The sequence below is a fragment of the Rana temporaria genome, chromosome 5, assembly GCF_905171775.1.
Source record: "Rana temporaria chromosome 5, aRanTem1.1, whole genome shotgun sequence".
In the NCBI taxonomy this organism is placed as follows: domain Eukaryota; kingdom Metazoa; phylum Chordata; class Amphibia; order Anura; family Ranidae; genus Rana; species Rana temporaria.
The window spans coordinates 334657137-334672239 of record NC_053493.1 but is presented as its reverse complement, the minus strand read 5'-3'; the positions used below and the strand labels follow the sequence as shown (position 1 = coordinate 334672239).

The 15103-nt window shown below is 43.2% G+C and overlaps 1 protein-coding gene across 1 annotated transcript in view; it reads right to left on the bottom strand.

The window, feature by feature from the left end:
* PREX2 (phosphatidylinositol-3,4,5-trisphosphate dependent Rac exchange factor 2) overlaps window positions 1–15103 on the bottom strand; it is a 370987-nt gene that overhangs the window by 204826 nt on the left and 151058 nt on the right. Inside the window, exon 12 of the mRNA XM_040354370.1 lies at window positions 7019–7122. Coding sequence (XP_040210304.1) covers window positions 7019–7122 — 104 coding nt within the window. The remainder of the gene's footprint in view (window positions 1–7018; window positions 7123–15103) is intronic.

Sequence of the window (15103 nt, the reverse complement as noted above, 5' to 3'; positions counted from 1 at the left end):
GCTACGGCTGACAATAATAGAACCATGCCTGTAAGCCAAGTGAATGCCTTTATAGGCAGCTATCAGGCGTAGTGCATCAGCACTAATTTAAAAGACCGCCGTACTGCACAGCGCACTTCCGCGTTCCACGCTGGAACGTACCACGGTGCCGGGCGATGACGTCATCGCGTAAGTGCCGTATGCGCTCCAGCATGGAACGCATTACGGCGCTGGAAGCGCCTGTTTAACAGAAAACAGGGCAGTATTCCAACATGATAACAACCCCAAACACACCTCCAAGATGACCACTGCCTTGCTAAAGAAGCTGAGGGCAAAGATGATGGACTGGCCGAGCATGTCTCCAGACCTAAACCCTATTGAGCATCTGTGGAGCATCCTCAAACGGAAGGTGGGGGAGCGCAAGGTCTCTAACATCCACCAGCTACATGATGTCATCATCATGGAGGAGTGGAAGAGGACTACAGTGGCAACCTGTGAAGCTTTGATAATCTCCATGTCCAAGAGGGTTAAGGCAAATAATAGTGAGACACAAAATATTGACACTTTGGGCCCAATTTGAACATTTTGAATTAGGGGTGTACTCAATTTTGTTGCCAGCGGTTTAGACATTAATGGCTATGTGTTGAGTTATTTTGAGGGGACAGCAAATTTACACTGTTATACAAGCTGTACACTCACTACTTTACATTGTAGCAAAGTGTAATTTCTTCAGTGTTGTCACATAAAAAGATATAACATTTTTTTACAAAAAGGTGAGGGGTGTACTCACTTTTATGAGATACAGCAAGTCTGTTTTTGTGTTCAACCAGTGGGTTGAAAAAAATGACTTGATTTCTCCATCCACATGCTCAATGTGGATGGGGGAATGCTCCCTGCTGAGCTATTGTATTCTGACTGTCTTCAGAATATATCGATCAGGGCTGCTGGCTATAGCTGGCTGCCCTGATCGAGGGGCAAAAAATCAGACAGCGTGGCTGTGCAGAAGTCAATCGCATTTTAATCCATCGATGACTAGCTTAATGTAACTTTGAAAAGTGGATGTTGACATATATTAGTAAATAAGGTGAAGCATTGAATACCCAGTAATGCAAAGAAAAAGAAAAAAAAATGTTTTCTTGTACATGGTTAAATGATTGAAGTGAACACAGGTTCACCTTATCTTCCTTACTTTGCTTAGTGATTAGTCTGTACTTCTTTAGTAAATCAACCTTGTCAAGAGTGATACAATACTTTACACATGAAAAGGAGCCTGGAGCCCCATCTGGTGGCTGCATATGAAACTACAAAATAATATGCAAGAATTCATATTCAGCTGTCTGAAAAGCCATAATAAGGACAATAATAAGGAAGAAAATAACTATACTATACTAAATCATTATATTTTCCTTTCAAGACTGAATAAATAGCTTTGATTTTGATTTTTTGTTTGCATAGCTGATTCTTTTTTGACAGTTTACACCCCTATATCAAAAGCTTCCAAGTGCCCCCCGACATTCAGGGACGCATCCTGGGTTTAGAAATGTGTTTTTTATTGTTTTCCTTTTCCATGGAAGTGTCGCCAGTATTTAAACAGATTACTTGCTAACAGAATTGATTCTATTTCTAAATGTTATAATAAATTCTTACTTTGTACTCATACTATTTTGGGCTCTTAAATTAATACTTATTAAAATGCAAGGCAGTAGGATATAATCCAACTTTGGAAACTTTGTTTTAGTAGAAATGTAACATAACTTGGTTGATTGGAACAGTATCAGGGGAAATGATTTTGAATATAAATTTTCACCTCTATGAAAACATTTGAATTATTTTTCTACTGATCAGCACTCTTATAGGTCACTTGATGAACACTTACAGAATTCAAAAAGACACAAACTAATGCAATATCTGTGCCTTTCGAATTTTCTTCCAAAATATATGGACATTTTTCTGCAGCCCAAACATCCTTGTTTTCTTTGGGATAAAGCTTGTAAATGTTAGAGCAATTTCTGCAACTTCACCAAAGCTGAAAATTGAAGTTTCACTTATTAAAATGCCTAGATAAAATCTGCTTATTAAAAAAAAAAAAAAAAAAAAATCAGAGAGTGTGTATTTGTTTTTTTGTTAGTTTTTTTGGGGGGGTTAAAATTTTTAATTTTTTTTATTCCAGCTGTTTGTATTTGTGGCTTGTTTTTGTTTTGTTTTTCCTTATTTTGCTTAAAAGGTTTTGTTTTACTTTTTCACTGTCTGCTTATTTACTTTGTCTGGGAAAAAAAGTAAATTAACAAAAAGGACGCATTTTGGGTGCAAGAGAAGGTCCAGAATAATTGGACAGCAGCTTTTGTAACCCCTGATAATTATTTAATGCTCCCATTGCACCCTAAAAACCACCTAAACCAAAAAATGTAACTTTGATCTATCGCAGCTTTCCAGAAGACACAAGTCCATCTAGTTCAATCATAAAGTAAATGAAATAAAAAATATCGTACAATCCAATATACTCATTTATATACCCACAGTTGATCCAGAGGAAGGTGAAAAACCCCATCAGAGCATGCTCCAATTTGCTACAGCAGGGGACAAAAGTCCTTCCTGATCCCCCGAGAGGCAATCGGATATTCCCCGGATCAACTTTACCCAGGGCTTTTTTTCTCAAACAATAGGTGCTGGAACAAAACCCCTCCACCCACACACACCCTCCAAATTCCATCAAATAGTGGGTGTGGTCAGTTATATTTCACAAAAACAGTAGGAGGGTCTTAAAGGGGCATTAAATACCAGGATTGCATTACATACAGAGTGCAGAGCTGTCACTTGTAAACACAGAAATCAGACTTTGTTTACAAGTGATTGTGGTGAGTAGGCACCAAAGGGTCTGAGCCAGAGGTGGTGGAACTGAGTTCCCCCTGAAAAAAAGCCCTGACTTTACCTATTTAGCGCCTTGCTCCCAATGACTGGGGCACTATTCTAAATTTAGAGGGCGTCTGAGTCAATAGTTGGGCTCAGACTTTACTGAATTCCATTGAAATTAGACTCTGTTCTGGCTATGGTTGTGCTTGATAGAGTTTTTCCCTGTTGACTGTAGGTGGCGTTACCACCTCAGGCCCATGTTGGAACACAATAACCATGGCGTGTTGAGTGACCCTTCTCGGCAGCAGCCCAGTGGGAGTGGTGCACCGCTGTGCATGCCGGGAGGGGGTACTTAAGGGCAGATGCCGTTTTTCAGGGTCCTTCGCCTTGTGGCCCTCCAGGCGCGAGGCACGTGTGTGTGAGCTTGACCTTGGGGCAGAGACTGTTCTCATACTGTCCGTGCATCATTCCAGCTGCTAGGCCATGTGAGAAGGGTCTATCCGGGTGAGCAATACCCACTCAAGATTGAGTGGTGAATACTGGAACTTTAGATAATTTTGTGCATTCTGTACTGCGTACCTCAACCTTCCCCTTCTCTCTCTACTTTCCACTTTCTTCACAAGTTTTATGCAGCAAAAATAAAACCTAACAGTTGAAGGTTTTACATCTTTTGTGGACATTGCAATTTCTACAGACTTTCTTCCCCTGACAATGAACTTAGAGGTAACGTGCAAAACCCAAATCTAAACCAGCAGCTCCTACGGGGGGTAGTGCTAAACCTATAAATGTTAGTACCCAGTTATATTATGAACATTTAGGAAAGTATCCAGGCCTTTTTTACAGCAATCTACTGAGCTGGCCAGAACCACCTCTGGAGGGAGCCTGTTCCACATTTTCACAGCTCTGTGAAGAAACCTTTCTGTATTTGGAAATATAGGCCCGGATTCACATACATCGGCGCATATTTATGCCGCCGTAACGTATCTCATATACGCTACGCCGACGAAGCACAGAGAAGCAAGCACTGGATTCACAAAGCCAGTGCTGCCAAATCTGCGCTGGGTTTCCTATACGTAAGTTGTCGTAAGTGGAAGTGGGCGTGAGCCATGCAAATGAGGCGTGACCCCATGCAAATGATGGGCCGAGCACCATAGAGACACGAATAACGAACGGCGCATGCGCCGTCCCGTGGACGCATCCCACTGCGCATGCTCAGAATCACGTCGGAACTACTCCCTAAGATACGACAGATATCTGCCTACGACGTGAACATAACCTACGCCTAGTCATATTCACGTACAACGTAAACGACATAAGATATGACGGCTTGTGTTCCCTGGTCCATACCTTTGCATGGGTTGTGCCTCCTATATGGGGAATAACTTTACGCTGGACGTACGACTTACGCAAACGCGTATATTATGCGCCGGGCGCAAGTACGTTCGTGAATCAACGTATCTCCCTCATTTCTATATTTGAATAGGAAATCAATGGGAGCGCCACTTGCGTCCAGCGTAAATATGCGCCCACGATACGCCGGCGTAGGCAAGTTACGTCGGTCGGATAAAGCCTATTTTTAGGCGTATCTCGGTTTGTGAGCACGGCGCATAGATACAACGGCGCATATTTGCACTTACGCAGCGTATCTCGAGATACGTCGGCGTAAGTGCTTTGTGAATCCGGGCCGAAATCTCTTTTCCTCTAGACATAAAGAGTGCCCCCTTGTCCTTTGTGTTGACCATAAAGTGAATAACTCAACACCAAGTTCACTATATGGACCCCATTTGTACATGTTAATCTTATCCCCCCTTAATCTCCTTTTCTCAAGAGAGAATAAATTCAGTTCTTCTAATCTTTCCTCATAGCTGAGTTCCTCCATGCCTCTTATCAGTTTGGTTGCCCTTCTCTGCACTTTCTCCAATTCCCCGATATCCTTTTTGAGAACTGGGGCCAGTAACACACTTCCTGCCCTAAAGTGACAATGTTCATGTTGTAAGAGTAAGGAGGCGGACGCACAACACCAGAACTGCCATTCATAGACTCCAGGTTTGATGTCGCAGGAAGCTGGAAATACGGCGCCTACTGTACATATCAACTACACTTAGCAGAGCTTAGAGAGCTTCTGAAGTAATAACATATTGACAGTGTTATTGTGAGTATTAAAGATTGAAAAGAACATAAAAATTGCGGTGCCTTGAGCTGGACTTAATGTGTGTTTTTACTAAACAGATAAACTGTCAGTTGCTTTGCCATGTCTATAAATGCCCAGCGCTGTCTGGCTTATACATCCGGGGTGAAGGAAAGTATGTTACCAGTAGACGAGCAAACTGATTTGTAAAACAGGCAAATCCACAAATAGCAAATGTTTTCATTTTACTGTATAAATATATATGCACATTTTTCAGCCTGAAACTATTTACACATTTTCCTTATTTGAAAGGTTTGAATCTCTGCAGATCAGATGTCATAGTTATGTGTGCATAAACATCCAGGTGCAATAAAAAAAACAAGCAAATCAGCAATTTTCTTGATTTAATTATTGCTACCTGTAGTGATAGAACATATTTCATTTTCTAACCTGCAACAGAAAATAGTAATGCATTCCCTTGGATGGTTGTCATGGGCAACAGATTTTTCGCCCATTCCTTATAATGCCAATCTTGAATATATATATTTTTCTGTATACATATAGTATATCATCATTTTACATGAATGTTTAATTGGGCCTCCGGGGACGGACTGTAGCAGAGTTTTTGATGTTCCTTTAAAGCAGACCTTGCATTAGAATGCAAGTTCTGCTTATCTGGGAGACTCCCTCCCCCAAATAATAAAATGCTCATTAAAGCGGAGTTCCGCCAAAAAAAAAAAAAAATTGAGTCAGTCAGCAGCTACAAATACTGCAGCTGCTGACTTTTAATATATGGACACTTACCTGTTCTCGGCGCCCGTGATGTCGGCACCTGAAGCCGACCTGTCCCTCAGCCCTCAGCTCTCAGGAGGAGGCGTCGCCATCTTCGATAAGGGAATCAGGAAGTGAAGCTTTGCGGCTTCACTTCCTGGTTCCCGACTGCGCATGCGCGAGTCGCGCTGTACGATCCCACTGGTCCCTGCTGTCTTCTGGTGTGTCTCCCAGAAGACAGCGGGGGGACGAAAGAGTTGCCGGACGTAGTATCTGCTCCCTCCTCCCCCCTGAAAGGTGCTAAATGTGACACTGGAATCTCAACTGAGTTTCAACTGCTGCTGAGAACCACGCTGTAAAGTTGTGACAGCTTTTGCTTCCTAATCTTCATAGTGTTTGTTACCCCAACATTTCATATTCCTGCTGTACAATGTACTTGTATGAAAAAGTATCCTGTCCTCTTCGTATTGCTTCCTTTGTGAGAAATCCCTGGCATTCCTGCTAGCCCCTCTGCTTTCCTAATAAAAACTGACCACACTAAACAGGAGAACACACCGTGATCAGTTTGCTAGCTGTTTTGGGAACTCAGCCATCTTTCCTCCAATGATCAGACTTGTTCCTGACACACCTCCCCTGCACAGCCATTCACAGGGAAGCTCAGTGTGCTGCTGCTTCTCCTCCCCTCAGCTTTTATGCAGCTGAGAAGAGAGGGAATGTGATCACTTATATAAAAAGGGGAAAATTGGATGCAGGGAAACACCAATTTGCATAGGCGTGAACCCAGCCTCTAAAGGTGAAGCCAGTGCCCTGGGGCATGGAGACTGGTATAAACTAGATGCTGGTATAAACTAGAACACAAACCCATATGTCCATAGCCCTCTACCCACTGAAATAATAGCCTGTGTAATCACTGTACTGGGCTAAGCAAACACATAATTCATCTTAAATTCAATTCAATGCAAAAAAAAGGAACAAACTGCCAGAGAGGTTTCTATAGATCATCTGATGCAGCAGGTTATATTTGCCAATACTCATTAGCTTTGGATTAGCCCAATCAGAGTTGAATCATAAGCTTAGAGGATCTATTTTCTCATCTTCACATAGGTTAGGTGCATTAAAACAAAAGGTTCTCTATACTACACAGCAGATTTTGGTAGATGGGCAGACTTGATGTATTCTGTATACAGTGAAAATGTATTAAATGACCTAGCAGTATTTTTCTACAGCATCAGAAGCAGCAATCAAACAGGCAACAGTGAGCTGTGTTTGATGTTTGTTGATGATAATTACCTTTGATATTAAATCCTGCATTTCATTTCTTGGGTAGTAGGTGCCATCGTCATAACGAAACCGATATAACATCTGTTCTGATTTAAACTGGTGCTTATCTGTAACTGAACAAAGAATAAGAAAATAAGCACAGATCAGAGATTTAGTGAGGGGAGCACTCAGCTACACAAGGTGAATGGCAACATAAAAAATGCAGCAAATAGGCTGTATATCAGGTAACACAGACAAGATATGAGGTTTTTCTTTATGCACGATCTGCATGATTAAAAACTTTGCGCTGGCGAGCTGCAGTTTGACAGCATTGCAGAGAGCAAGCCCATGCAGTTGATCCAGATACCTAGTTCTATTCAGTAGTATTAATATCACTGGTACAATAGTTACTATTTTACTTACTAAAATAGACATGCATAAGTGTAATTAGACCCTTAGGCCGCGTACACACGATCAGTCCATCCGATGAGAACGGTCCGAAGGACCGTTCTCATCGGTTAACAGATGAAGCTGACTGATGATCAGTCGTGCCTACACACCATCAGTTAAAAAAACGTGGTGACGTAAAACAACGTGGTGACGTAAAACACAATGACGTGCTGAGAAAAAAGAAGTTCAATGCTTCCAAGCATGCGTCGACTTGATTCTGAGCATGCGCGGGTTTTTAACCGATGCTTTTGCATACTAACCGTCGGTTTTGACCTATCGGTTAGGGGTCCATCGGTTCAATTTTAAAGCAAGTTCTAAAATGTTTGACCGAAGGATAACTGACTGATGGGGCCCACAGAACATTGGTTTGGACCGATGAAACGGTCCTTCAGTCCGTTTCCATCGATTTTGACCGACTGTGTGTACGCGGCCTTACAGTTTTTTGGGTGGCTAGGGACACTTGAGCAGTCAACCCAGATCTGTCCCCTGTAGCCTGTAGTTTTCATCGGACATGTCTGCCCGGGGACTTCTGTTCGATGGCTGTACACACCATCGAACAGAACTCCGCGCGTAAACAATACGCGGGGCGTGTCCGCGGTGTCGCCGCGTCGATGACGCGGTGTCGCCGCGACAATGACGCGGCGACGTGGGCGGGCCTGCCTTTTAAATGCTTCCACGCATGCGTCGAAGTCATTCGACGCATGCGAGGGATGGCGGGTGGCCGGACATGTACGGTAGGTCTGTACAGACGACCGTACATGTCGGGGGGACAGGTTTCCAGCGGACTGTTTTAAAGCAAGTCCAGGAAACAGTTGTCCGCTGGAAACCTGTCCGATCCGCCCGAAAATGGTCCTCTCGTGCCTACACACGGCCAAACATGTCTGCTGAAACTGGTCCGCGGACCAGTTTCAGCAGACATGTTTGGTCGTGAGTACGGGGCCTTAGGGGTGCACGTGTGCCGTCCCCCCTATCCATGCGTCCAGCCCCCTAATCTACATGCGGGGTGCCACACGCATGGATTCCTATGGGGTTTTTCTTTTTTTGTAGCATGTGATTAGAGCCAGAGGCTCTAATAGGCTTCAAAAAAGTTGTGTGACAATAGCAAATTAATATTCGCTATTGTCACACTGTTTTTGCTCCCGGCCAATCAGGAAGCGGGTCCTGGGACCCGTCAACCATTTGGCTGAAAGGTCAAGCAATCCTATTGGCCGCCTAGGAGGGGGAGGGAGGAGACGCACAAGAAGCCACCTAACGCCCGGAGGGAAGCACTACCCGCTTGATGGGGTAGGCATGGGGCTGACCGGCCAACCAACAGGGGAGGGGGTTGCGGGTGACCCAACCTACGGGGGGCAGCTGTGGGTGCACACCCCCCCCCAAAAAAAAAACACCACCTGCCACTGAGTCTCTGGACTTTGTACTGACTATTGTATAGACAATCAATTCCTGTAATGTAAACTTCACTGGAGCAATGTGCAATAGCTTCTTGGCAATGACACAGATTCTGTGTATTAAGGCTACTATACTATACTATACTATACTATACTATAATTACTAACTTTCCCTTGCACCACACAGATTCATTAGCAGAACTCCCCCAACATGACAGTGTCATATACAGCACTGGCACTTGTAGTGTAGTGAGGGCACACTAGGTCATTTAACTTGTGAATTAGCACTACCATATTCATCTGCCTCTATGTCTGCATAAGGGACCAAGTTGAAACCAAGTTGGCAACATTTTTTGAGGCACTAGATCAAATAGTTTTTGAAATTTAAAGCATTTTATAATGGATTCAGAGGGTGATCTTATAACTATGCATTTGATTGCCTGAAGGCAAAACAAATTTTCTAGTTTTAGATAAGGTGAAGGGGGATTAAACCTCCTGTTAGGCTTTTATTGCTGTCTGCATCAATGTCAGGGCAATTCACTCTCTTTATTTGTCGTGGGGACCATTATTACAGAAAGTGAAAGAAAATCCTACATTTTGAGTGGCAACCTGAACAGGATTAAAAGGGACGTCTTCCAAGGGGGGCATCAGTTCTGGTGACCCTGGTGACAACCAGGGATTTTCCTCACTTTGGAGGGATTGCCTCTCACTTTGGGGTGGATTTACTAAAGGCAAATAGACTGAGCACTTTCCAAAGTGCAATTGCACTCTGGAAGAGTAGTTGCTCCAGAGCTTAGTTTATGAGCAGAAGCTCTGCTGACTTCCATCATCCAGTCATGTGCAAACAAATATGCATTTTTTTAATTTTTTTTGCATGTGATTGGAAATTCTTTGCAAAGTGAAGCATTATCTCATTGACTAAGCCCTGGAGCAACTGCACTTTCCAAAGTGCACAGTATATTTGCCTTTAGTAAGTCAACTCCTTTTCTGTTGTGGCAGAAACAGGAAGTGAAGGAAAATATTCCCAATGGGACACAGATGAAAAAAAAAACACTAGGGTTAAAACCTCTAGTACTCACAAAGTGCAGCAACCAGGGCCGCCATCATTACACAGCTTCAGGCATAGGCCCCCTGGAGCACCGGGGGGGAGGTGCCGCATCAAATTGAGAAGCGGGGGGGGGCTGCCCTGAATTGAAAAGCAGGGGGGTGCCACGAATTGAGAAGCGGGGGGTGCTGCCACTGCGAAATGAGGTTGGGGGGCTTTGGGTGTTTTGACAAACAAAACAAAAAAGGGGGGGTTGCCCTGGGGACCTCTGGGCCCCTTACAAAAAAGAGAAACAAAAAATATATATAAAAGGGGGGGTAGCCTTTTGGGGCCCTGGGGACCTCTGGGCCCTTTAATAAAAAGAAGAAATAAATAAAAGTCTTCTGCATTGAGACTAATAACTAAGACCCCTTTCACACTGAGGCGGTTTGCAGGCGTTGTAGCTCTAAAAATAGCACCTGCAAAGCACCCTGAAGAAGCGGCTCCATTCACTCTAGTGTGAAAGCCCGAGGGCTTTCACACTAGAGTGATGCGCTGGCAGGACGGTAAAAAATGTCCTGCTAGCCGCATCTTTGAGGCGCTGTAGAAGCGGTAAATACACTGCTCCTAAAGCACCCCTGCCCGTTGAAATCAATGGGCAGCGCCACCGAACCGCCGGCAAAACACAGCTGCAGATGGTTTTAACTAGGGTTGTCCCGATACCACTTTTTTAGGACTGAGTACAAGTACCGATACTTTTTTTCAAGTACTCGCCGATACCGAATACCGATACTTTTTTTTAAATGTGTCCCCAAATGCAGCCATGTCCCCCCATATGCAGCCATGTCCCCCCCATATCCAGCCATGTCCCCCCCATATGCAGCCATGTCCCCCCATATGCAGCCATGTCCCCCCATATGCAGCCATGTCCCCCCATATGCAGCCATGTCCCCCCCATATGCAGCCATGTCCCCCCATATGCAGCCATGTCCCCCCCATATGCAGCCATGTCCCCCCCATATATGCAGCCATGTCCCCCCCCATATCCAGCCATGTCCCCCCCCATATCCAGCCATGTCCCCCCCATATATGCAGGCATGTCCCCCCCCATATCCAGCCATGTCCCCCCCATATATGCAGGCATGTCCCCCCCCATATGCAGCCATGTCCCCCCCATATATGCAGGCATGTCCCCCCCATATATGCAGCCATGTCCCCCCCATATCCAGCCATGTCCCCCCAATATGCAGCCATGTCCCCCCCATATATGCAGGCATGTCCCCCTTACCTGCATGCTGCCGCGCCGCCGCTTGGTTAATACACGCAGGGAACATTACAGCTTTCATTTGAATAGCTGTAGTGTTTCGCACCGCGCTGCGTATAGACACTCCCCCTTGCTCGGGATTGGACAGTTCACCCGAGCAAGGGGGAGTGTCTATACGCGGCGCGGCGGGAAACACTACAGCTATTCAAATGAAAGCTGTAATGTTCCCTGCCCGTATTAACCAAGCGGCGGCAGCGGGGATGCGGCGTAGCGGCTGAATAGCGCCGCTAAAAGGACGGTAACTAATGTTATGGAAAATAAGATGTTATGCTTAAAATAACAGAACTGTTGTATAGATTTATTTTATGAATGGTGTAATAATATCTTTGTGAAAGAAAAACTAAAATAAAGAATTTATTAAAAAAAAGGACGGTAAAGCGCCACTAAAAATAGCAGCACTTTACCGCCGATTCCCCTACCGCCCCAGTGTGAAAGGGGCCTTACTGAACTGACTCAAAGAATAATATAACCACTGTATCATGCTACCAAAAATGTACTTGGCTTGAAACAGATGGTTTATGTTGATGCGTTTCACAAATTCTATTTTCAGTACAAGACAGCTGCAGACAGTCGTTAATGAAACGAGTGTTTTGCCTATGCACTGGCTCTCATGGAATTACTGCTACTTTATGAGTTCAGTTAATCATTCCGTTCTGGAAATCTATAGTAATGAATCTATAAAACAATTACACATCAGCATTTACAGGCTGGCAGCTTGTGATGGATTGGAAGTGACAATGTAGATATGTGAAATGCTTTTCATATTTTGTAGAAAGAATTCACATGTCGTCCTCTAATTTACTGGACAAACAGTTAAAGTGAAGTTGTCAGGAGGGAAAAACAGGAGGTTACATTGTTGACAGTGTTGGGACTACATGGACAGTGTACAAAGGAGTCACAGACCTCTGTAACTTAGGCACTCTCTATGGGCTCCTTGTTGATGGGCTCTGCTATTTGTAGCTGCTGATTTTAAATTTTTGGAGGTGGGGGTCGGAACTCCTCTTTAAAGTGGAGGTTCCATCAAAAAAATTATTTTGCTTTAAACTGTAGCTTACGACTAAAAAAGAAAAAAAAAAGTTTTTTTTTTTTTTTTTTTACTCATCTGGAAATGTTGCCTGTTGCTATGCGGTCCCACAAAATATGCCTTTGAAACCACCTAGGATTCTGACATCATCTCCCTCTAATGCTCCTGGGAAATGTGTGTCATCATTTCCCAGGATGCAGTGCGCTGTCCAATTATCACTCCCCATCCAAGACTTCCAGGAAGTAAGTGCCTGTAGGCTTCACATTGCCCACAAGCAAAATGACAACGGTGTAGATATAGTTTTATAAACTATCTTTTTTGAATATCTATGCAGATCGGCGGCGGATTGTAAAATAGTAAGTGACCAGATTTATATTATAAAAATGCAGGATGAAAGGACATACATTTAAAAAATGCTAATTGTGGTTGGAACTCCACTTTAAGAACAAACCTACAGAACCTTGAATCTTGTTTGTATACATTATAATACAAATGCTTGCACTAACTTGGAAGATAGATTTTCAAACAGATAACTTCAGTTTTGGGCACTAAGGGCCAGATTCACGTAGCCCGGGCGCAACTTAACTCTTCCGATTTAAGTTACACCGCCACAATTTTTCCAAGTTAGTGCCCGATCCACAAAGCACTTACCTGGAAATTTGCGGCGGTGTATCTTAAATCCGGCCGGCGCAAGGCGGGCCAATTCAAATGGGGCGAGTCCCATTTAAATTAGGCACGCTCCCACGCCGGACGTACTGTGCATGCTCCCGACGCAAATTTCCCGAAGTGCTTTGCGCAAAGTTACGATGCGCCGAGGTTTTGTGAATCGCAACGGGTAAAAAAAAGTTGCGTCGGGAAAAAAAGAGTTGCGCCGGGGAAAAAATTTTTTTAAAAAAAATTGGACAGCGACGCGGGAAAGACAGGTACACTTTTACATGGTGTACTAACTTTACACTTTGTAAAAGGTACCCTATCTTTGCGACGGCAAACTAACACTTACGGCGACTTAACGAAGGGAAAAAGCTTTGTGGATCTCCGTAAGTGCTAATTTGCATACCCGACGCTGGTTTACGACGATAACTCCCCCCAGCGGCGGCCGCGGTACTGCATCCTAAGATCCGACAGTGTAAGTCCATTACACCGTCGGATCTTAGGGCTACCTATGCGTAACTGATTCTATGAATCAGCCGCATAGTTAGAAACAGAGATACGACGGCGTATATCAGTAGATACGCCGTCGTATCTCTTTTGTGAATCTGGCCCTAAGTTTCTCAAATCGAATTGCTTTGCTATGGGTAATTGCTCCACTTTTCTGCCTTTGTATAAAAGATGTAGAGAAAAAAAAACACAATAACATACTTGCTTTCATTTTCCAGGAGATTGTAAGTTTAATTTGTATGCTTATTATTAGAGACACAAAGTTCCATCAGTCTTTATGTCTGAGCCTAACTGGTATTCATAACCAATTATTTTTCGATCAGTAAAACCCAAAGATTTTAGGATACATTAATAACATCTTAATTTTTGTTCTGTCATGTGAGATCGTTCAGTGACATTCTAGGATGAAGAATATACCGGAGCGCTGAAGAACCATTACAGGAAACAACAGCATTAATTACAATTTCTGAGCTGAAATAAAAGTGCTATTAGCTCCACTTCAGTAGAGAGCATCAAGCTACAGACACAAACAATTCCATTACAAGATAGCTGTATACAATGTTCCTGAAAACATCACTCAGGCAGGATAAAGCTGTGCTAAACAACTGAATAACAATATTAAGCCATATTTACATATTTGAAACTTTTATATAAAATGACTACATATAAATTAAATGCACAGTTATATAAAGCACAAAATACCATGACCTTAATGCCTAAGTGCAGCCAAAATCACAAACAGAAAAATCAGCACAAGGGAAATAACTTATGTGTCTCTTGTGCTGATTCCTTGTCTGTTAGTGAAAATCTGCCTCCGTCTTGTGACAGCCCATTAGATGTAATAAGCCTTCTCGCACCAAAAGATGGTTAATACAACGAATAAGCTGTCATAGGCTCTCATCAAGAAAACCTGACTAGGCCTGCCCTTTGCTCTCAGATGCGCCATTACATTTACTACAGCTTATAAGAATGGAAAGTGATATACAAAAGGAGGATGGGTGGATGATTGATGCTCCCTCCACTTTCATTCATAGAAGCTGAAGCTTCTTTGAATTGCAGAGCTGGGTCAGGCTCTCTTGATGAGAGCCTGCGACAGGCCATAGTTGAATTAACCCCCACTGCACTGGAAGATTATAGGGGGGGGGGTCAGGTCAACAAAAGAGAAATCAGTACATCCTACTGACTGTAAGTTATGCCCCTTGTGCTGATGTTTTGTGTTGATGTTTAATGTTGAATTTGGCTGCACCTAGGCTTTGATGCTAAACAAGAAAATATTCGAAAATTACTGTATATACCATATACTATATTTCTGATATACAGAAGATTTGGCTGCACCTTAAAGAGGAACTGCAGTCTGCTCACATAATTTGTAATAAAAAGATCTTTGCATTACATTAAAGCCTCAAGCAGTTTTAAATGACTTTTTTTCCTATAGAAATTTAATTTTGTGCAGGGACAGTTCTAAACACGGGAAACATGTGCCACTTCACAGGCATACTATAGACACCCAGCAGGTACGATATTTAAAGGAATATTTCACTTTTCTTTCTTTTTTTTCTTTAAGCATCAGTAAAATCACTGCTCCTGAAAAAACTGCAGTTTTTAAAACTTTTTTTGAATTGATAAATGTCCCCTGGGGGAAGACCCTTTTTAGGACAATAACGTGCCTTTAAAATTAGCACTTTTGATTTCGAACGTTCGAGTCTCATAGACTTTAATGGGGTTCTAAAGTTTGCGCGAACTTTCG